At 35.2% G+C, this 27,211-nt stretch overlaps 1 protein-coding gene across 5 annotated transcripts in view; it reads right to left on the bottom strand.

The window, feature by feature from the left end:
• Positions 1-27,211, bottom strand: part of LOC142338561 (acetylcholine receptor subunit beta-like 2) — a 58,550-nt gene that overhangs the window by 6,146 nt on the left and 25,193 nt on the right. For 4 of the 5 annotated variants that reach the window (XM_075388353.1, XM_075388354.1, XM_075388356.1 and 1 more), the window contains exons 3-4: positions 11,617-11,779; positions 6,879-7,008 (exon numbers count right to left, since the gene is read on the bottom strand). In XM_075388353.1, the coding sequence (XP_075244468.1) occupies positions 6,879-7,008; positions 11,617-11,779 (293 nt within the window). Of the gene's footprint in view, positions 1-6,878; positions 7,009-10,713; positions 10,905-11,616; positions 11,780-27,211 lie in introns of those variants that run through there. The other variant, XM_075388357.1, reaches the window with a different exon arrangement.

The raw sequence follows: 27,211 nt of genomic DNA, 5'->3' as shown, positions 1-27,211 counted from the left end.
ATTTTTTCAACATATTTGGGATCTGGTGCTATTCCCTCCTTTGAAATGTAGTAACCAAAAAACCTAACACTATCGACTGGTTTTGAGTTATTTTTTCCCATTAATAGTAAAGTTTTTCTCACGTAGTCGATTCTTGATTGCAAACATTCTCTTATTCGATGCAGTTATGGAATATTGAAGAAGAGTTTTTCAATCCATGAGGTAGTCGGCTCATCTTGAACAGTCCCTGAGATGTGTTGATTGTGCATATATCTTTTTCCTCTTCGTCAAGTTCAATCTGATTGTAGGCATTTGAAAAGTCAATTTTGCCAAAGTATGAGGCCCCACGTAGGTTGTCGAAGATCGTCTCCATGTATGGTATGGGGTAGTCCTCATACATGACCTTGCCATTGATATGAACTTTCAAGGCCACGCAAAGTCTCAGTTCTCCACTGTTCTTTCTCTGCCGTAACACTGGAGATGTATTAGCGACTCCTCCTGGCTGTACCGGATCAAGGATGCCCTGTCCGACCATCTGTTTTAGCTTCTCTGTGACCTTGTCTTGATGATGTTAAGGTATTTTTCTGGCTTTGCAGAACATTGGCTGTGATCCTGATATCGATTTCACAAGAACTGTATAACCCTTCACTGCAGGTAGGTGTTCGGTTGTGATGTTGTTCACACCGTGCTTGGGTAGAAGGTCTCTACCAAGTAGTCCAAACTGTTCATCAGAACGCACAACTGCTGCTCGTTTTTGTGTAAGCCTGCTTCCATTCCACTCAGCGTTTAAAGTAAGTGATCCCAGGAGCGTTAATTGATTATCATCATAAGCTTCGAGAATTCTTATTTTACCATCCAACTGAGGTTTAACAAGCTCAGTCCATATTTTTGATAATATCAAAAATTTGTCAATGTGTCTTCTGCACCTGTGTACACGTGCATGTTTACTTTGAAGTTATATATTGAGATATATTCCCATGTTGCAGATATGCTAATTGTTTGTTCTTTAGTATAAAACATTCCCATCTCCTATGGTGGAAATGCTTGCTCTGAAGAACCATTTTCTTCTTCTCAAAAGTTATTCTGCTTATTGTACTTATCTGAATTTGTTAGGGGTTTGCTTCTACACATTTTTGAGAAGTGTCCTACATTTTCACAGGCGTTGCATTTTTCTCTTAGCGCTGGACGGAGTCTACTAGAGTGAGGCTTACCTCCACACTCAGTGCACTTATTTTTGCTTTTGTTAGCCGTAAATTTTTCAGTTGGCTATCGAAAGGTCCTTTAGAATTTGAACCCGACTTCTTCTTTCACAGTAAAAGGCTTATTATCTGATGAAGAACTTGCAAAATCCATTGCTTCACTTCTAAACTGTAAGTTCTCAGTCTTTTCGGTAACCGGCATTGCCGGTTTTGCTTTAATACCGTCTAGTAGTCTAGGTTTTGCTTCAGGTTCACTCAAACTTGAGATAAGTTTTATCTCTACCAAATCTTCTTCAGGGTTGGCTTCTGTTTTGAGTTTTCTGAAGTCACAATAGCGTGCTTTTTCTCTACGACGCGCTAAGAAATTTACATCTGACTCCCCTACACCTTGTAATACGGACAAAGTTTAGCTTTTTTGCCGTTACTACTCTTTTTAGGAGAAATGTAATTTTGAATGGCCAGCCTGATGTCTTTATACAGAGTGTCTATCAATTTCCTAGGACTCATTAGGCTCCTAAGTTTAATAATCTTGCATCTTGCCCGCACATACTAAAAAAGAGATTGGTTACATTTAGGTCCTCTATAGCGCCATCGGTGTTGACCTTGTCCTCTTTCTTCTCTGCGCAACATTTCGCCACGAAAAAAATAATCCACGCAGTAGCAGATTCCACATTCTGTAGATTCAAAACTTGTCTGTCAGTAGCTGATCTGGACACCATTGTCGTGGCCGATAACACGAGTCAAAAGAATTCAATAAGTTGATTTTTAAATGAAAATTGGAACTGAAAATTTACAAAAATTAGCTCGTGTGAGTAGTAGTTAACCATGTGAAAATATACAGAGAATAATTAGATTAGCTAAAAAGAATTTACTTTGTTGACATGTGAATAGAACTTAGTTCCAAATCCTGGAGTTGATTTTCTGTTTTCATCAACATTTCATGAGAATCATATATTGCTTAGATACAATTGAGTTCATTAGTTGGAGGTCGGTGGATGTTAGAATCGGGTTTCTGTGGGTGAGAGAATTCACTTCTGACATCTGATTGATAGGTCAATAAGATATTGATAGCGCCAAACAAAATTAGAATTTAGTTTCTTTTTGTGGCCATTACTTATCGACATAGCAACAAAGTTCGTCAGGGAAGTACTTCTTTTGTTCGTCAAAAATTTGAGAAAAAAACTTCTAAGTTTCTTGATGTTTCTTTGAAACCATCACATACCTAAAATTAAAACAAGTCTACGGATATAAGGAAAGTGATTTAAACCATATATTTGCCAAGAGTTCAAACGTGATCGTCAAAATCGCTTTCCCTCTCTGAATTTAGGTTTAATTTGATTTATGAATTCTGTTAAAAAACTTGCTTGTATACACTAAGTTACCATTGACAGGGTTTCAGCCCTGAATCAAAAGAAATACCATAATGTTTTTCTAGCAAATAATTTCAATGTACATGTCACTTTCAATAACTTTTATGCTGTATTTTCTCAATTGAATGTGTTATATAAATGGAATTTGTTTGCCCATGCTTTCTCGCCTAATGTAGTGTTCATGTACATTTAGTAAAAACATACTGCTTTTCAGATGTACATGAGCAGAGCCTGCCTGATTTTGATCTGGCCAGGCGTAAATGAGAAACACTTGAGCGTGAAGAAACTCAATCTTCTTTCGCGAGATAATTGCTTGGTAGTTGTTCTCGATCTCTATCGAAAACAACTAAAATTTCTCTTTCGTCTCTGTAAATCTTTTTCGTTATTTATTCTATGCTGTCCTCTAACCTTATAAACATGCTTTTGCGATTTGAAGGAAAAACATGACAAGTAAAAATTTAAATGCTTTCAAGAAAACAAATTAATGACCCAACAATATGACTAAGTTTCATATTTTCATTAGTTTTAGTAACTTCTGAGTCATTATATTGAATCCCCTGTGTTTTCATTTGTCTTCTTCACGTCAAATTGAGCTTCAGAATTAGGAGAAGTTGGCTTGGATTATAATTTCCAGCTTGCAACGCAACCTGCAGTTTCAATGAGAAAGGTCGCGAACTTCACTAACCCCGGGTGTGTCGCGCCCACACGGGAAAAGAAAGGAAAAAAGGGTCCACATACGGGCTGGATCCCATTTGAGCGTGTCCCAAATTGCTGTTTTCGCGGAATTCGAATCGTACAAAAGGATTCTTCTCGCTAAAAGTTCGTCATCCTTAACTCTATGACCCAAATTTGGAGACAGTAGCGTCGTCCTACACACCCGAGTGGGCTCCAGCCCGTGTGTGGATTCTTTTTTCTTGCTGTTCCCGTGTGGGCTCGACAAGCCCGGTTTTAGTGAAGTTCGCCACCTTCTTCACTGACCCACCAGTACAGCTGCAAATCGAAAATGACAATCTTGGCCAATGGTAGAGCATGCTTTAAATAAATAGCATAGAAAACTCAGAGTTCTATTGATCTCTGTTCTTGTGTGTGGGGATGGACTGAGCATCCAAAGAATGAGCTGGATTGAAAATAATTGGTGGTGGTTTGGAGGGGGGATGGCGGGTGGGAAGATTGCGCCTACTAGGAAATGCTGCTGGTTCTAGTTCTACGTGTACATGCATTTGACCGTTTCAGGCGAATTAATTGATAAAAGAGAGCGGCTGTTTTGATTTCCTCAATCATGAGAGATTTTCAAAATGTTCGAATTTGCACTTTAACGTTTCATGAACAGCATTTGAATCTGACGTTATGTAATAAGCTCTGGGCAGAGAGCACACATAATGATGTTACTTATGTGCAGACAGGAAGCCGTCGCGTTGTAAACTGCACAGTCTGAGCATCCAATTGACAGTTGCGTCCAAAAAACTATGGTTCAGTAATGTTTAAAATTTTGATTCAATATCACAGCGCTGTGAAGCTCTCAGGCAAAATTATAAGTAGTTTGTAGTGTGTCAGACAAAATAAGACCTACAATCGGAAAGTTGCAGTTTTGCCTTAAGGTATACAAGGATAGACTCTCTATTATATTTCCACTGCTTTTAATTTAGATACTGTGCAATTGTTAGCAGTAAAAACAATTTCGTATGATTCATTTGTTAGATCTGCTGGCATTGTGGGACTGTTCGATCATGGTCAAGCAATAGTTCTCTTAACCAATGACTAACTTTTTTCGCAATTTTAAAACAAATTCATGAATTAACCTGAGCCAAAAAACACCAGAATTTAATCCATAATATCATTTGTAGCTAATTAGGTCAAGCTTCAGAGAAACTGCTTTCCAAAAATTTATTTCAAAGCAGATTGATGGGTGTTCTAAGCAAATGCACTACTACGAATATGGACCAAGTATGTATTAGAGCAAGCATTTCTAGTGAGGGGATCATTTCCCCTACCCCCCACCCAGCCCTATATAGCCTTAGTACCTCTTAAAATTTTTGCGAATTGTAAGAGTAATACTTGCATTTCATTGAAACATGAGTGTCCAGGTAGATTGAAGGCACCTTCAGAATGGCTCCCTCACAAAAAAATTAAATTCGCCATTATTGTAGCTGATACCACCAAATGATACTATAATATGATATTATACCGAAAAAGTTTTTGATGCTTACGATAAAAACAACAAATTTTTGTTGCAATACTTTCAAACCACAGCACGTAATACTTTCAAACCACAGCGGTGCTAACTTTTAATAAATATATATTGAAGATACTCAAAAGACACTAATGAGGAAGCTTATTGTGCTAATAATATTACACCAAATGTTTTAAAGCTCAGGAACTTGGGCATGTATTATAAACAATTTCTCTGACTTAATTGTTCCTCCAGTTTTCACATCTCTATGTTGAACTAAAAGATCTTCTTTTCAAGCTATGTCCAACTTATCTTATGCACAATTTACACCAGGTACAACTGGCTGGAACAAAAAGAAAAAATCACTGAACACTTCTCAAAAAATCAAGCGCTCATGGCGCATTTGTTACAACCCCACTTGTGGGGGGGGGGGGGGGAAGAACTATGTGCTCAACTGGTTTTTTTTGTTCAGTTAATTTTGGCCGATTGAAATATTCATCGTAAAGAAATGTCTGTGGCATCGATAAAAAGCTCGCCTAGCGTAGAACATGAAATTAAAAGGATTTTGTGCAATTTCATTTTTTTTTCGAGATATCGAGGTGTAAACTGTTGTGCCGTAGTCTTATGGCCATCTTGTGGACTAAAATTGAAGTAGGCACCCTTATGAGCATCAACTAAACATATCTAGTGATTTAAGTGAACAGCTAATGGCTGTTACGACTTCAAAAATTATTTTTTATTTTTTTAACCTTAACCAATCTTAAACCTATTTTTGTGTTCTTTTAAGTCAGTCTCACGAATGGGAGAACCACTTTCTTCTCTACTGCACCCAAAATTAAATTGGTTAGCGTTTTTATCTTCCAACTATTGGTTTTACGATTTCGATGCCACGAGTTTTCTATTTTTTTTTTAAAAAGTGGATATATTTTTTAAAATTTTTGGTTCCTTTAGAAATCTTATCATATCATCCTAATATCGAGAGCTCCCATTGGCTTATAGAAGGAATTCAATTGATCACAGAAAAAAATTCAGAGAAAAACGGATGGTTTTAATGGCTCCTTCCCTTCGCATTTTTCTAATGAATTTTTTGTTTTTGCTTGTATTTGTTGTCGTTTTCATAGTCATAATATTTTTGTGATAAATTTTTGGTAACTTAGGAATGACAGATATCACTGCCTTTTCATTGAAAATTTTGCGTTTTTAATGAATTTCGTTGAAATGTATTGGTTTTAATGGCTTTGAAACTAAGGGTTTTCTCGAAATTTTCTTGGTTTTAATGTATTTTTGCATAATTTTTGTTTTTAAGTCGCTTTAATACATAAATCCATCCCATAAATCCCATAACCGCTTCCCGATAATTCAAATTTTAACGTTTTTTATTGATATTATGTAACTGTTGTTTTGTTTGTTCTACAATATGCGTTTTCATAAATATTTTGCGACTGGTCAATATTTGTGTCTCTTCTTGTTTTATTTGAGCAAATTCGAGTAATTACATGTCCCAGTGATTTTCAAATGAAACACAAGTGAGCATTTTTAAACTTTCAATTAACTTTAATTGAATTAGTATAAATGACAATTGAGAACAAAACATAATATTCAGATAATAGCTAATGATTTTAATTACCTAAATAATTTGTGTTTGGCAAATTGTTTTTTTATAAGTAATTCTGCAGTCCCTTTTATATGGTTTAGTCTAACCAAAGACAAATCGTATTGGATTCCTAACGACGTTTTTGAATTTCATTTTGAGAACTTTTCCGTAAAAAGCTACTGGTTTTTAAGACGATTGAAGTTATTTTGTTTAAAAAATGCTGATTTGAGTTTTGAGTTTCACCTCATCATTGTAACGATTTCTTTAAAGTCAAACATTTGTTTTTGATTTTCTATTCATTTGGTTGCCATTTGAGTCAAAAATGTTGATGATCTCGGGTCGGAACATCATGTGCGAACGCACATTAACGAGCCTCCTTGTTTAATCTAATGCTTTTTTCAAAAATGTATAACAAAGATGCCCAAGTGAGTATGAAAACTGACATATTTCATTTCATATTTTGTAGAAATTGAACACAATGAGTTGAAGTTTGCGCAAATAAGCTGAACACGCGAGATCTAAAAAACTGTTAGCGCCATTGTTTTGCACACTTTGTATATAATAACCAGTGTCTGGCATCCACATGTCTGACTTCTCAGTGAAATCTACTCTTTTAGTGTCCTCGTACTCTCCGGGATCCCAGGAGACCTTCTCGTTCATCCAGTGCAGTCCCACCCACATTGTCAAATCCACTACCTGTTCAATATACACAATGAAATATAATTAATTCACGAAATTAGAAAATCTTGGTTCATAAACGATCAACGATCATTGTTATCAGTTCAACCCATGCAATCAATCATGCAATCAAAATAGTTTCCTTTTTGGAAAATTGTTTGAGGTAAAACTTCCTGTTCTGGACAATCACATTTCACCCGCCACTGAGGTACAACTAGTATGATAATTAATTAAATTTGGGCTCCCCGCTCATTGGGTGAGTCCAAAACTTATCACTGTAGATTGTCCCCGCTCATGGATGACACACTATTCAATGCCGACTCGCCTCTTAACTTCTGCAACAAGGATTCAAAGGTCTGCTCTCGTTTCATATGTGTCTATAATCTCTCATCCCTTGCAAGGAGCATGATTGCAGACCCCCGAATTGCTGTAACAGAGACTGATTGAGATAACCTACTGAAGGCTACCGAAAACCCCGCCGGCTGCAAATTTCTGTTATCAGCCAGAGTAGCGATTCGTTTGAGGGTCTTACGAACTGTCTCTGAAAATCCTCCAAACGTTTCGAAAGCCAAAGGAATGAATTGAATTCCGACTTCACTACAATTCTGGGCGTACTGTTCGTACTTCCTGTCCTCAGCAGCTGACAGAGCGAAACCACTCTTCTCCGACGCATTTATAATGAGGCTTGACCGCAAGGGAGAAGTGACGGTAACGTCTAAAGCTGCTGGTAGACCATTATTCCAAACAGGTAAGAAGATATCGCCCGGTCTGGAGTTATTGTCGGGTAGTAAACTTTTCTGTTCAGAGACGGGTGACCAAAGAGCTCCCAAGCAAGCTGATGTAATTTTGTCTCGTATACGATTATGACAAGAGATCATATCACCGCGACCATGGCATGACACCGCATGGTCGCCCATTACATCTAGAGTCCCAGATTTACAAAAAGGTCATTTTCTCTTGTTCTCGTACAATTTTACACCCAGACGATATTTGAGAGCAACACGGAACTCATTGGAAGATAGGTGTAGTCCCAGAGCTGGAATTGGGGCTGCGGATAACCAGGCACCAGACTGCGGTAGAGAAAGAGATTGTAAGCGAGCTTTTTTTCTTATGGAACTTTGTTTTCCTAACAAGTTGTCAAAGGCTGAGTTATCAAGTTCCTCCTGAATTTTTCTTTGAGAAGGATATGTCGTCGCAATTTCGCTCATTTCTTCAACTGCTTTAACAAATGAGATGTCTTCAGTTGGATTATGGCCTGTTAATTTTTCTACAAGAACAGAGGATTGAAAAACAGATCCGACGTATGCAGCCTGAACTTGATCTGCTGATCGTTTTATTCCTACACCGGTTTTATTGATTGGAAGGCATGCTTGGTCCCAAGAGGTGTCTGACAACAAAACTCCAAGAATACCTTCAAAGGTTGCACGCTGAACCGAATCAAATTATCGAAGGATTTTATTTGATTCGTCCGAAGGAGAATTGCATCGCAAAGAGTAGACCATTTTGGGAGCACCAAGGCAAAAACGCAAAATGCCAAGAGCCCATTGAGGATCGTCTACATATGCTAAATTGTCTAGACGTTCCTCTTACTTTTTAACGCGTTTGAGTAAACAAGAGGAAACAAAAGCGTCAGATCCTATAGCAGCTCCTAAAATTTCAATTCCATCTACGCAGTTCCTCTTGATCAAACTGTTAGTTTTTGTCATGCTTTCGAATGACCATAGCTCGCACTTATCCTTCCTGAGTTCCAAACCAACTTTTTCTCCTGATTCTGAGAAAATTTCTAACGCTATACAAAGTTCGATCTCGTTTCCTGCAATAATTCCGTCATCGAGATACCAGCAATGTTGCAAGAGATTCGGTATTTTGCTTTTGATTTCGTCAATAAGAGGCCAGATGGCCAATGAAAACAAAAGAGGACCTAGTGGATCACCTTGTTGCACTCCTGCCTAACTGTCAACAATTGAGCTATTGAAGAACAAATCACTATGTTTCGAGTAACAAAAGGATGCAAATGAAATTATACGAGGCATCAAAACTTTTGTTGAGCCGAGGAGATGACTGCGCTTCACTGAATTAAATGCGTTTCTGAAATCAATTTGAAGTATGCCACCACTTTTGACAAGTTTCATTCTTTCGAAGGTTATTTTTGTGGCATGCACTATGCTCTCGGCACCACCCTTGACAGCAACTCCCAACTGCTTTGAACCAAACAACTCAACCGCCTCGACGGCTGTTTCTTTTGCAATGCACTTGGCAACAAGGCGAAGAATAACTTCGCCCATAGCAATAGGTCTAATGCCGGTTTTCCTTTTATTCAATGCTGTTAATGTAGCACTACAAAAAGCTGGAGCCACAAAACTTGGGAGCTAGCCCCTGCTGGCCAAGTTCACTAATTTGGTTAGGGAATTCATTGCCCGCTTGGATTGATCAGAAATTGAACAATTGATTGCGTGGAGAAGATGCTCTGGGTACATTTTGGATGGCCCAGCTGCTGTGAATTTCGAAAAAGACTGGAGCTGCAAAAAAACCTTTCCCTCATCGAATTGATAAGCTTCGCAGCTATAGTCTTCCAACGGCTCAAGAATTTCGTTTTCCTCTGGATTCAGTTTTTTGAGTTCAATGAGTGTTTTTCTGTTGTCGAGTGCTATTCCCTCCGATGATAAAATCTTTGCCGCACGACCAAACTGTCCTTGAAGACAAAGTGTTTTCATTCGGGAGGCTAGCGCTTCCATTGTGCTGTCACTTTAATTTTTCGCTTGCTTCATTGAAGCCGCTTCGTACCAAAGGGAAGCATACTCACCCGATCTCCATCGCTCAAATCTATTAATCAATGAGTTTTCCTGCTGCTGCTTATGTTTTTTACCCCCCCCCCCCTGTTGGAAGCACGCAAAACACATTTGCTAACTGCAAAAAAACTTCTTCCAGTTATCAACACAGTCAGGATTTGAGATGCAGTCCTCTATGATTGACGTAATAATCCCGGACCATGGCATTCGAAACTTCACGGGGATATAGCGGATCGTTGGAATATTTTTACTGCAAATAGTTTTCAAATCTGGTAATTTGCTTGGATTGTCACTGGGGCCTGATGGACCACTGCCCAGTGCTGCAGATTGAACCAACTCGTCTATGCGTGCAGATAGATTTTTCGGTATCTTTTTCACTGTTGACAAAAGTTGACTGAATTGTGAATAGGTACAAATTGATTTCGAGCACACCCATTCATCGTATTTTGGACCCCAATGCAAGAACCTCACCTTTGACCTGACCAAGTCGTGCTCCAAGATGGAGACTTTATATAGGTTATCTTTTCTGTCGGGATAAAAAAGGATAGTTCCAACTGGAATCAGGAAACGAGATATGTCGTCGTTAATTGTCAGTTCGCTTATCTGCTGTGTTAAACCAGTTGAGGTGTCTAACATAACGTTTTCTACTGAACTGTTAGTGGTTTGTTCCTGTGAGTAACTTTTGACGGGAGACATAGAAACTGGCACCTTTTCAGTGATATTCAATGAACAGTGAGTAGGTGGGGATGAATTGTTATCGTGATTTACTTCAGACTGGACCAGATCTTTAGCTCTTAGGTTGTATTTCATGGTCAAAACGCGATAATGATTGAACAAGCAAACCGATCCATGACTCTTATTTTTCGATGACCTGAAAGGCGACAGGGAGGAGGGGGGGGGGGCTGAGGATGGGTTGTAAAGTTTGGATCCAACCGGTTTTGACGACCTTCCTCGGCCTCAACTCGATAGTCTGGATAATCTCCCTTCACACATCCACCCCACAATGTAATTTCGAAGACAAAAAAAGGAAGGGGTTTTAAGATGGGTCCTAGAGTTGCAGAATGTTGTTTACCAAATTTGTTTTTAAAGATGGTCTATTCAGAAAGTTGTCGATAAATCAAGAGCACGTGCATTAAGATATTGTGATACATGTCAAACAAACAATTGGTTATCATCATTTTGAGAAACGACAGTTAAAGAGCAATCATCATCATCATGTACACAACTTCATATTAAGAATCAAAAAGCGGATCTATTCTGTCCCCCCCCCCCCCAGTGTTTTATGACCCCCAGTTACAAATTACGTTTTTTTTATATAGCACGTTACTATGTAAAAAAATAATGCACGTGCGCCTGGGGGTCATAATACATATATTCCGACCAAGCTGGGAGGTGGGGGGGGGGCTGAAACAGAAAAGATCCCAAAAGCTATAATCTATATTGCTTCGACTGCCCTGTCACAAAATTGAACTCTATAACAGAAAGATAAAACAAATTGTATGTTTCTAACTCATAGGATGTATGCTGTCACTAAGACTATGTTATTTAGAGTACTGAGAAAGAAATATTTTGAGATGCATCGGAAAACTACTTAATTCGCAACTGTTGTGATGATAGTGGGTTGCAATAAGCGCTGAAATAAGCTGGAAAAGTTCGGAGTAAAATGCCGAATATTTAGCACCGGATGTAGAAAGTTTCAGTTCAGTTTGTGCTGAAATTCTGTTTTAAAAATCCGGCGCTTTTAATATTTTCTCTTATCAGCGGTTTTAGGGGCTTTTCCCGCAAAAGATGCGCTGAGATTCCGTGACTTTTCAATACGGGATCAACCAAAACACACCTGTTCTACGACGTTGAGGTCATTCAGCTGATAGAGGTCAAACTCACACCTGACCATGAGTTGTCTGCCACTTGCATTCACTGGTCTCAGACTGCGACTGCTGTTTGATAGAATGCCCTCCACTAGAGATTTGCCAACGTGTACGCCAGCCACAACAGTTAAACTATAAATAAATAAATGTTTATGCAAATTTCAATCGGAGAAGAGAAAACTGGAAGAAACACGCAACAAGAAGCAATGTCTGTCTTGTTTGGTGCTAAAAAATGCTATTTGTGGTAGAGGCTGGCTTTAGATCAAGAAACTGGAATACACTGTCGATTGCCCCAGTTGATTCCCGTAAAACCGCACCACGAATTTTTAGCCCTATATTATATTTACCGTAATTGGAGCTTTACTTTGTAGGCTCTCTAACTCGTTATATATAATATAAGAAACCAAAATCATACAACGAACAGAACCACAAATTCGAAAACTGCTCAGATAATTAAAAGGAGAAAATAACTAGATGCATAACATGTTGGGAGAAGAAAATGAAAACATGTTACGCTATCATTAGATTTTTTGCCCGGTACCATAACACTTTAAGGAATTGCTTCAGAAAACTGTTAGTTATTGCAATGAGATTTGAAAATCAACTTAGCTGGACGCTAGCAAACCGGAAGCTAGTAAATTGGTGAGCCGAATTAAAAGTAAGACGACATAAAAAAAAGCTGAAGGATATGTAGAAAATATATAATCTTTCCCAACATAGTTAACCATTGCAGTGAAGAGTATTTTACTCTATAGTATTAGATTACATGCACCAAACAAGAAGGCTCGGTAATGTGCCTATGCACATAATGTTCCGACACCGCTCCTCTACATTCTTGAATTAATTGGCTAGCAAAGGATGAGATACAAAAATTTTCAAAAACATACATATCGTTCAATAAACAACTAATGGAATAAAAAAAGCCACGTTTGAGGGCCGATGAAACTTGTTGTTAACAGGACTACTAGAAAAGCAATCATGAAAATCCAATAAAAAACATTAATTCCGACCAAAACTCGATGTCTATATTAAAAGAGTCATAACAGAATCCAACTCAGTTAGATAAAACCTAAACAAAAAAATAGGCTTTTCTTCATTAGAAATGATATAGGACCAGCCCTCAATCGTCTGGGAAACAGGTCGAAAAAAAGAGCGAAAAGGTGCGAATTTCGAAAAAAAACGTTTCTTTATTGAAAACAATTAATTTCAAACTAATTTTTATCATTAGATGTTAAGTGAAATCACAAAAATGTTTATATCTGTCTCCATAGGAAGCAATTGAGACCTGTCAGTATCCAGAGTACGTCACAAGAATACAAAAAGAAGAACAAATACCGGCAAAATAAAAAGGATCAATTCAACTTTGCGTGAAAACGGCAGTGAAGCTGTTGAAACCATAAACTTGCCACAAACAACATTAATGATGCCACTAAAAAGATTATCAATTGCTCAATATTGCAAAGCCAATGGGACCTACCACTATTTTTATAACTTAAAAAAAACAAAGATCCTTCAAAAAGTACAAGTAAAAAATAGAAATCTCAAATATTTTTATGAACTCTCCTAGTAACAGTAGTAAAACAAAAGTGGTATAAAGAAAAATTTATAGCTCACTGAGAACGGGCTGTGGCCTGTCTTTACAGAGAACAAAGCACAAATCGATTGAAAAAAAATTAAAATTGGCGAAGCTCAAGAACCCAAATATATCATTGAAAACAAATGTTCACAAAAGTCATAACAGACATAAGATTTCTACAAAGACCGCAAGAATAAATTGTGACACCTCAGAAAGCCAATTGGGCCGGTTAATAATGAGATTAAGTCACGAGACTACACAAAAACAAAAAATACAGACAGATACCAAAACTTCACAAAAAATTCGACTCCACATTGTGCAAATCACTATATTTACAAGATGTTGTTGACAAGAATTGTAAGCCATCACTTGCTTCTCATCCGAACATCGACGGGTCTTCCTTATAAAAGGGCTATTGAGAATTGGCAAAAAACGAAATCCAAATTTTGAACAGTATAGAAATCTAAAATACTTTTTATTAAATTAAATGGTCGAAGCCATTAGTCACAATGAATAACTAAAGAAGAAAAAATGTTTATATCAAAACATGTATCTGAAACTTCTTCTTAGCGAGATTGAGTCAGAAAAGTTATTTTTGAAAATTATTAAAATAAATAGTTATACATTGAAATCTTTAAATAGGTTCAGTTATACGTCCTGTGGAAGATATCGAGATATATCATTATCACTTGTATGTCGCACAGCCATAAAAACAAAGATGAACATTGGCAAAAAGTAAAAAGAAGTCCACTAAATTTTGCAAGAAAACCGTGACTGAGTCCAAAAGCATAAAATATTCAGCAAAAACAAATTATCAAATTCAGATATGCCATTTTTCAAGATATGCATTTTTCGAATTCTGCTTTCCTTGAATTGGATCTTTCAATGAGGTTGTATATTGACAAGGGAGCAAAAAGAACCTGAAAAAACACAATTATTCTTATATATATATAAAAAAACGAAAACTCGAAGTATAAAAACCAAGAAACCATTAGTTAGAAACAAAACCGTTACAGACATTAATTTATGACTCATAGGATATGGGTTTCTGCCTGTTTTTACTAATGTTACGCCAGAAGTTAGGAAAAAGAAGAGAAAATAATGGCAAATTTGAAAAACTGTCCAATTTTCTTTAAAACAAACAAATTCGAAGTCATAAGAGACAGTACTAAACAGCCAATTGGATCTTTGATTGGAGTGAATAAATCATTGGACTACAAAATTTTTTACAAATGATAGAAAACATATGATTTCCATTAAATTTTACAAAAACATTTTATCAGAGCCGTAAATACCATGAAATTAACTCTGAAACCAGAATATATGTTTGATTGGCTCCTTTTTGTAAAAAGTATCTCTCAATTTTTGAAACCCGATTTGAGATTCATGTCAGCTATTTACAAAAAATCTATAAATGCGGAGGTAATTTAGAAAAAGGCGGTGCCTGATTGAAATCTCAAAAAAAAGTCACCGTAAGGATGCCGGGTGAGATCAATATGGGCCCTGATATTGCTGCTCGTCTAAGAAAACGCTCAATTGTTCAAATGGTCGCGAAATAGATCAATATTTTTACAAAAATTTTTCAGTGTATCAAAAATAAATAATGCATTTTGTATAAATATTGAGTTTAAATCTGCAAAAAACTGGCATAATTATAATTGCAGAAGACTTTTAAAGCCATTGGGAGTACAGGTTTCTCTCTTTTTGAGCTTACAAATTTATGACCGCAGTTTTAAGATGTCTAGTTCCGGCTATTTTTAAGAAAATAGACTAACAAATATTTGGTCCACTTTTTTACAAAAATTTTAGACAAATTTGCAGCAAAAAATCTAATTGAACAGCTCAGCAACACTCCTCTATCTTTAAAGATAAATTCAGTACCACTACCCTTAACAATTTTAACTTATTTTAGCAAAATTGGCCCAAATTCGCTCAAAAATACGGAAAATGTGAATATGAACAACGAAATACTGTCTCCTCTTCAAAAAAACTTTAAACCTCAATAGCTCCCGGTAAAACGCGAATACCAAAAACTTTTCAATTCCATATTCCATATTTTACATTGCAAAGGCTTTCTAATGATGCCACTCACAACTCTCTACGATGATTATACTGATCGGCCAAAATCGACTTATGAAAAAACCCATTTGAGCATATATTTCCTCCCCCACTAAAATGCGTCGGAACAATTAGACAGATTGATTTATATTTGAATGGAAAGCATATGACAGCTGTAATTACTGAAACTATGTTCCTACTCGACAAAATGGACAACAACGAATTCGGAAAAAATCGGGAAAAATCAAATAACTTTAAAGACGTTAAAAACTAATAGCTATTAACAGGTTTCGTTGGCTAATTCTTTTCTAGAACCCAGACCATGTATAACGCAAAGTACTATAAAGACAAAAAAGAATAAAATTGGCAAGGTTCAAAACAATCGTTTGTTGAAATTAACATATTGAATGAAAACCATTAAAAGGGTCAAAAAATGTCTTCGCAAGATTGATATATAAGCCATAAAAACAAAGTTACACAAGACCTCCTTAGCAATTACTCAGCTGGCTGCGACATCAAAGGTCAAGTAAAATAATAATAGCAAATCATTTTTACCAAAATGGTCAGGCTGTAAACACATCCTTCTTTAATTATAATTATTTTGATATGTTCTATCAAGTAAACTGTACAAATGTTTAATTACAAAATGTAAAAAAAAATCAAAACAGCCGCATTGGGAAATTGTTGAAGCAGACAGTAGTCTTGTATTTGTGTACTATCCTACAATTTTTCAGTTAAAATTATCATCTTTGATATTAGGCTAAATCAACTAATTCATAACGTTTACCCGCGTAACTTTTATTTTTCGTACAACAAATCGCTGACTTCGTCTTTTAACAATAGGGTTGAACTTTCCAACAGAATTCAAACATCTTTTCCAGCACAGAATTGTGTAGCTTTAATATAATGTCTTTATTTAAAGGCTCTCTCACATATATTTGTATACGTTTAGTCATGCATATATGCAAGTATATATGTACCATGTACTACCAATACAGTTGCGTCGCAAAATTTTGTCAGAAGATGTAAAATCAAAAACCTTTTGTTCGAGTTTGACCTCCCGTACCTAACTTTCAGAGTAATTAATTACTGAATCAGGAAGATATTCAGAAACAATTCAGTACTGATTCAGAGTCTGTTCATGTCACATTTGGCTCTGAAAGTCTCTGATTCAGACTCTGATTCAGACTCTGAATCAGACTCTGAATCAGACTCTGATTTTTTTCTGATTCAGACTCCGAATCAGACTCTGAATTATTCTGATTCAGACTCTGATTCAGACTCTGAACCAGACTCTGAATCAGACTCTGATTTTTCTCTAAATTAGGGTAAACTAAGTTCGCGATCCAAGCCAAGTTTTACCGTTGCTTTTGCTCTCAGGTCCTTAAAAATACAAATACATACAAAACCTGTAGAAATTGATGAAATCTATATAGGTTGTCGGAAATTTTCTCAAGTCAAGTTAAAGACTAAGTTTTTAAGATTTTCCAGTATGTTCTGTGTGGTTTAAACCCTCCTCCTTTTTTATTCCGGGCTGGGGACCGGCAGAGGCGGAGTTACTGAAATTAACTATAGGAAAATTGTTTTAGCATGGTAAAAAACCGAGCTTAAAAAGTTTTCCAAAACAAAAACAAGACAAAATTAAACATCAAAACAAGACAATACACAAGCTGAAGGATATGTCGAAAAAATATAATCTTTCCCAACATAGTTAACCATTGCAGTGAAGAGTATTTTACTCTATAGTTTTAGATTACATGCACCAAACAAGAAGGCTCGGTAATGTGCCTATGCACATAATGTTCCGACACCGCTCCTCCACATTCTTGACTTAATTAGCTAGCAAAGAATGAGGAGATACAAAAATTTTCAAAAACATACATATCGTTCAATAAACAACTAATGGAATAAAAAAGCCACGTTTGAGGGCCGATGAAACTTTTTTTAGCAGGACTAGTAGAAAAGCAATCATAAAAATCCAATAAAAAACATTAATTCCGACCAAAACTCGATGTCTATATTAAAAGAGACATAACAGAATCCAACTCACTTAGATAAAACCTAAACAAAAAATAGGTTTATCTTCATTAGAAATGATATGGGATCTGCCCTCAATCGTCTGGGAAACAGGTCGAAAAAGTAAAGAGCGAAAAGGTGCGAATTTCGAAAAAAAAGTTTCTCTATTGAAAACATTTAATTTCAAACTGATTATTATCATTAGATGTTAAGCGAAATCACAAAAATGTTCATATCTGTCTCCATAGGAAGCAATTGAGACCTGTCAGTATCCAGAGTATGTCACAAGAATACAAAAAGAAGTACAAATACCGGCAAAATAAAAAGGATCAATTCAACTTTGCGTGAAAACGGCAGTGAAGCTGTTGAAACCATAAACTTGCCACTAAGAACATTAATGATGCCACTAAAAACATTATCAATTGCTCAATTTTGCAAAGCCAATGGGACCTACCACTATTATTATTACTTAAAAAAACAAAAATCTTTCAAAAAGAACAAATAAAATTTAGAAATCTCAAATATTTTTATGAACTCTCCTAGTAACAGTAGTAAAACAAATGGTTGGTTTTAAAAGTGGTATAAAGAAAAATTTAAAGCTCACTGAGAACGGGCTGTGGCCCGTCTGTCTAGAGACCAAAGCACAAATCGACTGAAAAAAAATTAAAATTGGCGAAGCTCAAGAACCCAAATATATCATTGAAAACAAATGTTCACAAAAGTCATAACAGACATAAGATTTCCACAAAGACCGCAAGAATAAATTGTGACACCTCAGAAAGCCAATTGGGCCGGTTAATAATGAGAATAAGTCACGAGACTACACAAAAACGAAAAATACAGACAGATACCAAAACGTCACAAAAAATTCGACTCCACAGCGTGCAAATCACTATATTTACAAGATGTTGTTGACAAGAATTGTAAGCCGTCACTTGCTTCTCATCCGAACATCGACGGGTCTTCCTTATAAGAGGGCTATTGAGAAATGGCAAAAAACGAAATCCAAATTTTGAACAGTATAGAAATCTAAAATACTTTTTATTAAATTAAATGGTCGAAGCCATTAGTCACAATGAATAACTAAAGAAGAAAAAATGTTTATATCAAAACATGTATCTGAAACTTCTTCTTATTGAGATTGAGTCAGAAAAGTCTTTTTTGAAAATTATTAAAATAAATAGTTATACATTGAAATCTTTAAATAGGTTCAGTTATACGTCCTGTGGAAGCAATCGAGATATATCATTATCACTTGTATGTCGCACAGCCAAAAAAACAAAGATGAACATAGGCAAAAAGTAAAAAGAAGTCCACTAAATTTTGCAAGAAAACCGAGACTGAGTCCAAAAGCATAAAATATTCAGCAAAAACAAATTATCAAATTCAGATATGCCTTTTTTCAAGATGTGCATTTTTCGAATTCTGCTTTCCTTGAATTGGATCTTTCAAGGAGGTTGTATATTGACAAGGGAGCAAAAAGAACCTAAAAAACGCAATTATTCCTATATATAAAAAATCAAAACTCAAAGTATAAAAACCAAGAGCCATTAGTTAGAAACAAAACCGTTACAGACATTAATTTATGACTCATAGGATATGGGTTTCTTCCTGTTTTTAATAATATTACGCCAGAAGTTGGGAAAAAGAAGAGAAAATAAAGGCAAATTTGAAAAACTGACCAATTTTCTTTAAAACAAACAAATTCGAAGTCATAAGAGACAGTACTAAACAGCCAATTGGATCTTTGGTTGGAGTGAATAAATCATTGGACTACAAAATTTTTTACAAATGATAGAAAACATATGATTTCCACTAAATTTTACAAAAAACATCTTATCAGAGCCGTAAACACCATGAGCTTAACTCTGAAACCAGAATATATGTTTGATTGGCTCCTTTTTGTAGAAAGTATCTCTCAATTTTTGAAACCCGATTTGAGATTCATGTCAGCTATTTACAAAAAATCTATAAATGCGGAGGTAATTTAGAAAAAGGCGGTGCCTGATTGAAATCTAAAAAAAATCACCGTAAGGATGCCGGGTGAGATCAATATCGGCCCTGATATTGCTGCTCGTCTAAGAAAACGCTCCATTGTTCAAATGGTCGCGAAATAGATCAATATTTGTAAAAAAAAATTTCAGTATATCCAAAATAAATAATGCATTTTGTATAATTATTGAGTTTAAATCTGAAAAAACTGGCATAATTATAATTGCAGAGGACTTTTAAAGCTATTGGAAGTACAAGTTGCTCTCTTTTTGAGCTTACAAATTTATGACCGCAGTTTTAAGATGTCTAGTTTTGGCTATTTTTAAGAAAATAGACTAACAAATATTTGGTCCAGTTTTCTACGAAAATTTTAGATAAATTTGCAGCAAAAAAATCTGCTTGAACAGCTCAGCAACACTCCTCTATCTTTAAAGATAAATTCAATGCCACTAGCCTTAACAATTTTAACATATTTTAGCAAAATTGGCCCAAATTTGCTCAAAAATACGGAAAATGTGAATATGAACAACGAAATACTGTCTCCTCTTCAAAAAAACTTTAAACCTCAATAGCTCCCGGTAAAACGCGAAAACCAAAAACTTTTCAATTCGATATTCCATATTTTACATTGCAAAGGCTTTCTAATGATGCCACTCACAACTCTCTGGGATGAATTTACTGATCGGCCAAAATCGACTTATGAAAAAACCCATGTGAGCATATATGCATATATTTCCTCCCCCACTAAAATGCGTCAGAACAATTAGACAGATTGTTTTATATTTGAATAGAAATCATATGACAGCTGTCATTACTGAAACTATGTTCCGACTCGACAAATAGGACAACAACGAATTCGGAAAAAAATCGGGCAAAATCAAATAACTTTAAAGACGTTAAATACCAATAGCTATTAACAGGATTCGTTGGCTAATTCTTTTCTAGAAGACAGACCATGTATAACGCAAATTACTATAAACACAAAAAAAATAAAAGTTGGCAAAACTCTAAACAATCGTTTGTTGAAACTAACATATTGAATGAAAACCATTAAAAAGATCAAAAATTGTCTGCGCAAGATTGATCTATAAGCCATAAAAACAAAGTTACACAAGACCTCATTAGCAATTACTAAGCTGGCTGCGACATCAAAGGTCAAGTAAAATAATAATAGCAAATCATTTTTACCAAAATGATCAGGCTGTAAACACATCCTTCTTTACTTATAATTATTTTGATATGTTCTATCAAGTAAACTGCACAAATGTTTAAATACAAAGTGTAAAAAAAATCAAAACAGCCGCATTGGGAAATTGTTGAAGCAGACATTAGTCTTGTATTTGTGTACTATCCTACACTTTTTTAGTTAAAATTATCATCTTTGATATTAGGCTAAATCAACTAATTCATAAAGTTTATCCGCGTAACTTTTATCTCTGATTTTTTCTGATTCAGACTCTGAATCAGACTCTGAATTATTCTGGTTCAGACTCTGATTCAGACTCTGAACCAGACTCTGAATCAGACTCTGATTTTTCTCTGAATTAGGGTAAATTCATAACTAAGTTCGTGAGTTTAGCGTTGATTTTGCCGTTGATTTTGCCAAGCCAGGTTTTACCGTTGATTTTGCTCTCAGGTCCTTAAAAATACAAATTCATACAAAACCTGTAGAAATTGATGAAATCTATATAGGTTGTCGGAAATTTTCTCCAGTCAAGTTAAAGACTGACTTTTTGAGATTTTCCAGTATGTTCCGTGTGGTTGTGGTTTAAACCCTCCTCCTTTTTTATTCCGGGCTGGGGACCGGCAGTGGCGGAGTTACTGAAACTAACTATAGGAAAACTGTTTTAGCACGGTAAAAAAACCGAGTTTAAAAAGTTTTCCAAAACAAAAACAAGACAAAATTAAACATCAAAACAAGACAATACACAAGCTGAAGGATATGAAGAAAAAATATAATCTTTCCCAACATAGTTAACCATTGCAGTGAAGAGTATTTTACTCTATAGTTTTAGATTACATGCACCAAACAAGAAGGCTCGGTAATGTGCCTATGCACATAATGTTCCGACACCGCTCCTCCACATTCTTGACTTAATTAGCTAGCAAAGAATGAGGAGATACAAAAATTTTCAAAAACATACATATCGTTCAATAAACAACTAATGGAATAAAAAAGCCACGTTTGAGGGCCGATGAAACTTTTTTTAGCAGGACTACTAGAAAAGCAATCATAAAAATCCAATAAAAAACATTAATTCCGACCAAAACTCGATGTCTATATTAAAAGAGACATAACAGAATCCAACTCACTTAGATAAAACCTAAACAAAAAATAGGTTTATCTTCATTAGAAATGATATGGGATCTGCCCTCAATCGTCTGGGAAACAGGTCGAAAAAGTAAAGAGCGAAAAGGTGCGAATTTCGAAAAAAAAGTTTCTCTATTGAAAACATTTAATTTCAAACTGATTATTATCATTAGATGTTAAGCGAAATCACAAAAATGTTCATATCTGTCTCCATAGGAAGCAATTGAGACCTGTCAGTATCCAGAGTACGTCACAAGAATACAAAAAGAAGTACAAATACCGGCAAAATAAAAAGGATCAATTCAACTTTGCGTGAAAACGGCAGTGAAGCTGTTGAAACCATAAACTTGCCACTAAGAACATTAATGATGCCACTAAAAACATTATCAATTGCTCAATTTTGCAAAGCCAATGGGACCTACCACTATTATTATTACTTAAAAAAACAAAAATCTTTCAAAAAGAACAAATAAAATTTAGAAATCTCAAATATTTTTATGAACTCTCCTAGTAACAGTAGTAAAACAAATGGTTGGTTTTAAAAGTGGTATAAAGAAAAATTTAAAGCTCACTGAGAACGGGCTGTGGCCCGTCTGTCTAGAAACCAAAGCACAAATCGACTGAAAAAAAATTAAAATTGGCGAAGCTCAAGAACCCAAATATATCATTGAAAACAAATGTTCACAAAAGTCATAACAGACATAAGATTTCCACAAAGACCGCAAGAATAAATTGTGACACCTCAGAAAGCCAATTGGGCCGGTTAATAATGAGAATAAGTCACGAGACTACACAAAAACGAAAAATACAGACAGATACCAAAACGTCACAAAAAATTCGACTCCACAGCGTGCAAATCACTATATTTACAAGATGTTGTTGACAAGAATTGTAAGCCGTCACTTGCTTCTCATCCGAACATCGACGGGTCTTCCTTATAAGAGGGCTATTGAGAAATGGCAAAAAACGAAATCCAAATTTTGAACAGTATAGAAATCTAAAATACTTTTTATTAAATTAAATGGTCGAAGCCATTAGTCACAATGAATAACTAAAGAAGAAAAAATGTTTATATCAAAACATGTATCTGAAACTTCTTCTTATTGAGATTGAGTCAGAAAAGTCTTTTTTGAAAATTATTAAAATAAATAGTTATACATTGAAATCTTTAAATAGGTTCAGTTATACGTCCTGTGGAAGCAATCGAGATATATCATTATCACTTGTATGTCGCACAGCCAAAAAAACAAAGATGAACATAGGCAAAAAGTAAAAAGAAGTCCACTAAATTTTGCAAGAAAACCGAGACTGAGTCCAAAAGCATAAAATATTCAGCAAAAACAAATTATCAAATTCAGATATGCCTTTTTTCAAGTTGCTCTCTTTTTGAGCTTACAAATTTATGACCGCAGTTATAAGATGTCTAGTTTTGGCTATTTTTAAGAAAATAGACTAACAAATATTTGGTTCAGTTTTTTCGAAAATTTTAGACAAATTTGCGGCAAAAAAAATCTGCTTGAACAGCTCAGCAACACTCCCCTATCTTTAAAGATAAATTCAATACCACTAGCTTTAACAATTTTAACATATTTTAGCAAAATTGGCCCAAATTCGCTCAAAAAAACGGAAAATGTGAATATGAACAACGGAATACTAACTCGTCTTCACAAAAACTTTAAACCTCAATAGCTCCCGGTAAAACGCGAAAACCAAAAACTTTTTAATTCCATATTCCATATTTTACATTGCAAAGGCTTTCTAATGATGCCACTCACAACTCTCTACGATGATTATACTGATCGGCCAAAATCGACTTATGAAAAAACCCATTTGAGCATATATGCATATATTTCCTCCCCCACTAAAATGCGTGGGAACAATTAGACAGATTGTTTTATATTTGAATAGAAAGCATATGACAGCTGTCATTACTGAAACTATGTTTCGACTCGACAAATAGGACAACAACGAATTCGGAAAAAAAATCGGGCAAAACCAAATAACTTTAAAGACGTTAAAAACTAATAGCTATTAACAGGATTCGTTGGCTAATTCTTTTCTAGAAGACAGACCATGTATAACGCAAAGTACTATAAAGACAAAAAAGAATAAAAGTTGGCAAAACTCAAAACAATCGTTTGTTGAAACTAACATATTGAATGAAAACCATTAAAAAGATCAAAAATTGTCTTCGCAAGATTGATCTATAAGCCATAAAAACAAAGTTACACAAGACCTCATTAGCAATTACTCAGCTGGCTGCGAGATCAAAGGTCAAGTAAAATAGTAATAGCAAATCATTTTTACCAAAATGGTCAGGCTGTAAACACATCCTTCTTTAATTATAATTATTTTGATATGTTCTATCAAGTAAACTGTACAAATGTTTAAATACAAAATGTAAAAAAAATCAAAACAGCCGCATTGGGAAATTGTTGAAGCAGACATTAGTCTTGTATTCGTGTACTATCCTACACTTTTTTAGTTAAAATTATCATCTTTGATATTAGGCTAAATCAACTAATTCATAACCTTTACCCGCGTAACTTTTATTTTTCGTACGACAAATGGCTGACTTCTTCTTTTAACAATAGGGTTGAACTTTCCAACAGCATTTAAACATCTCTTCCAGCACAGAATTGTGTAGCATTAATATAATGTCTTTATTTAACGGCTCTCTCACATATATTTGTATACTTTTAGTCATGCATATACGCAAGTATATATGTACCATGTACTACCAATACAGTTGCGTCGCAAAATTTTGTCAGAAGATGTAAAATCAAAAACCTTTTGTTCAAGTGTGACCTTAGTTCTAACGAACTACTTATTAGCGAATGTAGATTTGGTATTTCTTTTTGTTGGGTTATGGACTTTCGCAAGCGGAATAAAAAGCGTTTTTAACTAAGTAAAAGAATTAATTTCTCAAAAAAGAGAGAATAACAAAATGATATTTTACAGAAGAATTTAGAGATTTACAGGAGAGATCTGATTATTAGATCAAGATGGTGATTTGAATTTGGGGATGAAAAAGGACTCAAAAATCAGCTGTATATATACCATTTATCAGTGTGAAAAAGTCAAGATACAAAACTAATCTTAGCACCGTGATTTATAGTGGGGGTCGCAAGGGTTACCCAATATGGTTTGCTTCTGCAAATCAGTCGCAATGGGAACCATAAATGGAATGCATTTGCACTTTTCTACGAATTCATTCACACTTCCGGAGATATCATCATCATTTAATACATGCTGGGAAGATTTTACATCAATTAATCTAACTCTAATAATAGTTATCTAGACTCACCAATTTGAACCGAATATTGATTCTCAGCACCATTTCTTGACGATTCATTTATATAATTTCTTTGATCGAAGTCATATTGCTTGTCTTTCTGATCTGGTAAGTCAAACTTTCTTTCTAATTCTCACTAAGTTTAAGACTATAGTTTGATCGATATTCTAACACTTTTTCTTACTTTATATACGTTTTTTTTGCTCTTTGACTCTCGCAAATTCTTTCACAACAAAACTTCAGGTTGGGTTTCTTTTGGATTAAAAGGTTGACCCAGAGATATGAAAATATTGAATGGCTGGTAGCTCCAACAGATGTGAAGATAGACTTCAAGGTTGATGAGTTGTTACATTTTTTCTCCAGATCGGCTTCCAATTAGTACTACTGCATCTTTGAGGTATTAGTTTTTATTTGCCGGCAGTTTTTTTCTCCCCGCAATTGATAATCCTTCAGTTTTTGTTTTCGTCATATTGCTACATTCCCTTTATGTAAAAAGCTAATTCAATTTTCTCCTCTTTTCTTTTGCATAAGCTGCTACTTTTTGAGCAGCTGACCTTAAATTGCACTCTCCTGCTCCTGACACTGACTTTGTGTAGAAATAATTTTTGTCAAGGCCTTGATCATAGACATTAATATAGTTATGTAGGTTGTCTTTTTCAATCAGAAACGTTTTAAGTTTCTCTGAAATGGCTGACTGGTACTCCTCTAATGCATTTTTCATACAATCTCTATATGTTTTTTTACTGTTTCAGATTTCAGGTGAAATAGAAAGTTTCTATTCTTGATAAGCTGCAGAAAATTGAGAACAATTTTAAATTTCGTTTTAATTAATGACGTCGAAGATGATCTGATAAGTATATCGCTACAATTATCCTTACCATAAATGATGTAAACCTTTAAACGAAAGCTTTAACTAATTTCCTCACTTAGGGTTAAAAAGGATCGGTAACAAAAATGGGTAAAAATTTCTCAAATGGAAAGAAAAGAAACTTTGAAGCAAAACACTGCTCACACCAATTTATTTTAGTGCTCTCAGCATTTTACTGGGTTAACAAAACAAAATCTTGCCATCGACAAATGTAACAAATTTACGCTCTTAGCTAATTTTTACGCTCCAAGGTGATTTCAGTTTAAAATTTTCAATACTGCAAAATCAATTAAAATCTTTTGATCAGATAGTTATGTACATGGCTATGTAGTTTGTCACTTTACATTTTGACTGCTACTTTTAACCTAATAAATGTCTTTTGTTTGTTGATTGCCTGTCACTCTACATATAATTCATTATTATTATTTTAAATTATGACTCAATATTTAAAGATGACTCAATATGCCGTCTTTATCAAGTTCAAGATTAGTTCAGTGCGTGTAAAGAGCAAGGTAACTTTTCTTGACCAAGTCACTCATTGTTGGTAAAAAAGTTTAATAATTTGTCTACCTTGCTTGATATTAGCACAAATTGTCTTGTTTTTTGTTACTTAATTCGTTTGACTTTCCGTGAAGCAGCGAATGCAGATAATTATATAAAATCAAAGAGTACTTTGAACTTTATTTTTGTTTCTTTGACTTAAGTTGGTTTGAGAAAAATAGACTGAGAATTCAAAACTTCAGGTTCTTTAAGTTCAGTTTGCCTTCTTTGTTGACATTGATTCCTTATTAATTTCTTCTCAAAATGAGATCATATGCAGATATTTTATTTCAAGGTTATTTTCGCCGCTCTGCTAGAATATTCACTTACTGCAGTATAGCAGCATGTTTAATAACCTTCGGATGCCTGTTCAACTCGGGTTCTCATGGACCAATCACCGGGTTTTTGGCACCAACCAGCAAAACAAACACATTTTCGTACCAGCCGAGGTCACTCTTGAGGTCTGAAAATGGCTCAATTCTTGACGGCTGCTATCATATATTCCTGGACGTTGGCGCCAACATCGGAATAACGGTTCGCAAACTGTTTGAGCCACATTTATATCCGGACGCAAAGTTTTTGACATACTTTGACCAACAATTTGGAAGCATCAAAGAGCGAAAAGAAAAATTGGCTTTAGATTCGAAATATATTTGCGCAGTCGGTTTTGAACCAAATCCAATTCATGTAGAAAGATTGCATAAATTAGAAACTGCTTATGGACATTGTGGCTGGAATGTTTACTTCTACAAAAACATGGCGCTATCTGATAAAGAAGGCACTCTGACCTTTTACAAGGTCAAAGCACATATTGACAAAAAAGATATCGACAGAATCGGAAATGTGATTGGACTGTCGTTCAGACCCACAAGGAAGTCAGATAAAACATCGACTGTTAATTCTTCGCG

This window comes from Convolutriloba macropyga, chromosome 4, assembly GCF_964194025.1.
Source record: "Convolutriloba macropyga chromosome 4, txConMacr16.3, whole genome shotgun sequence".
Taxonomy (NCBI): Eukaryota; Metazoa; Xenacoelomorpha; order Acoela; family Convolutidae; genus Convolutriloba; species Convolutriloba macropyga.
This window is presented reverse-complemented; position numbering and strand designations above follow the sequence as displayed.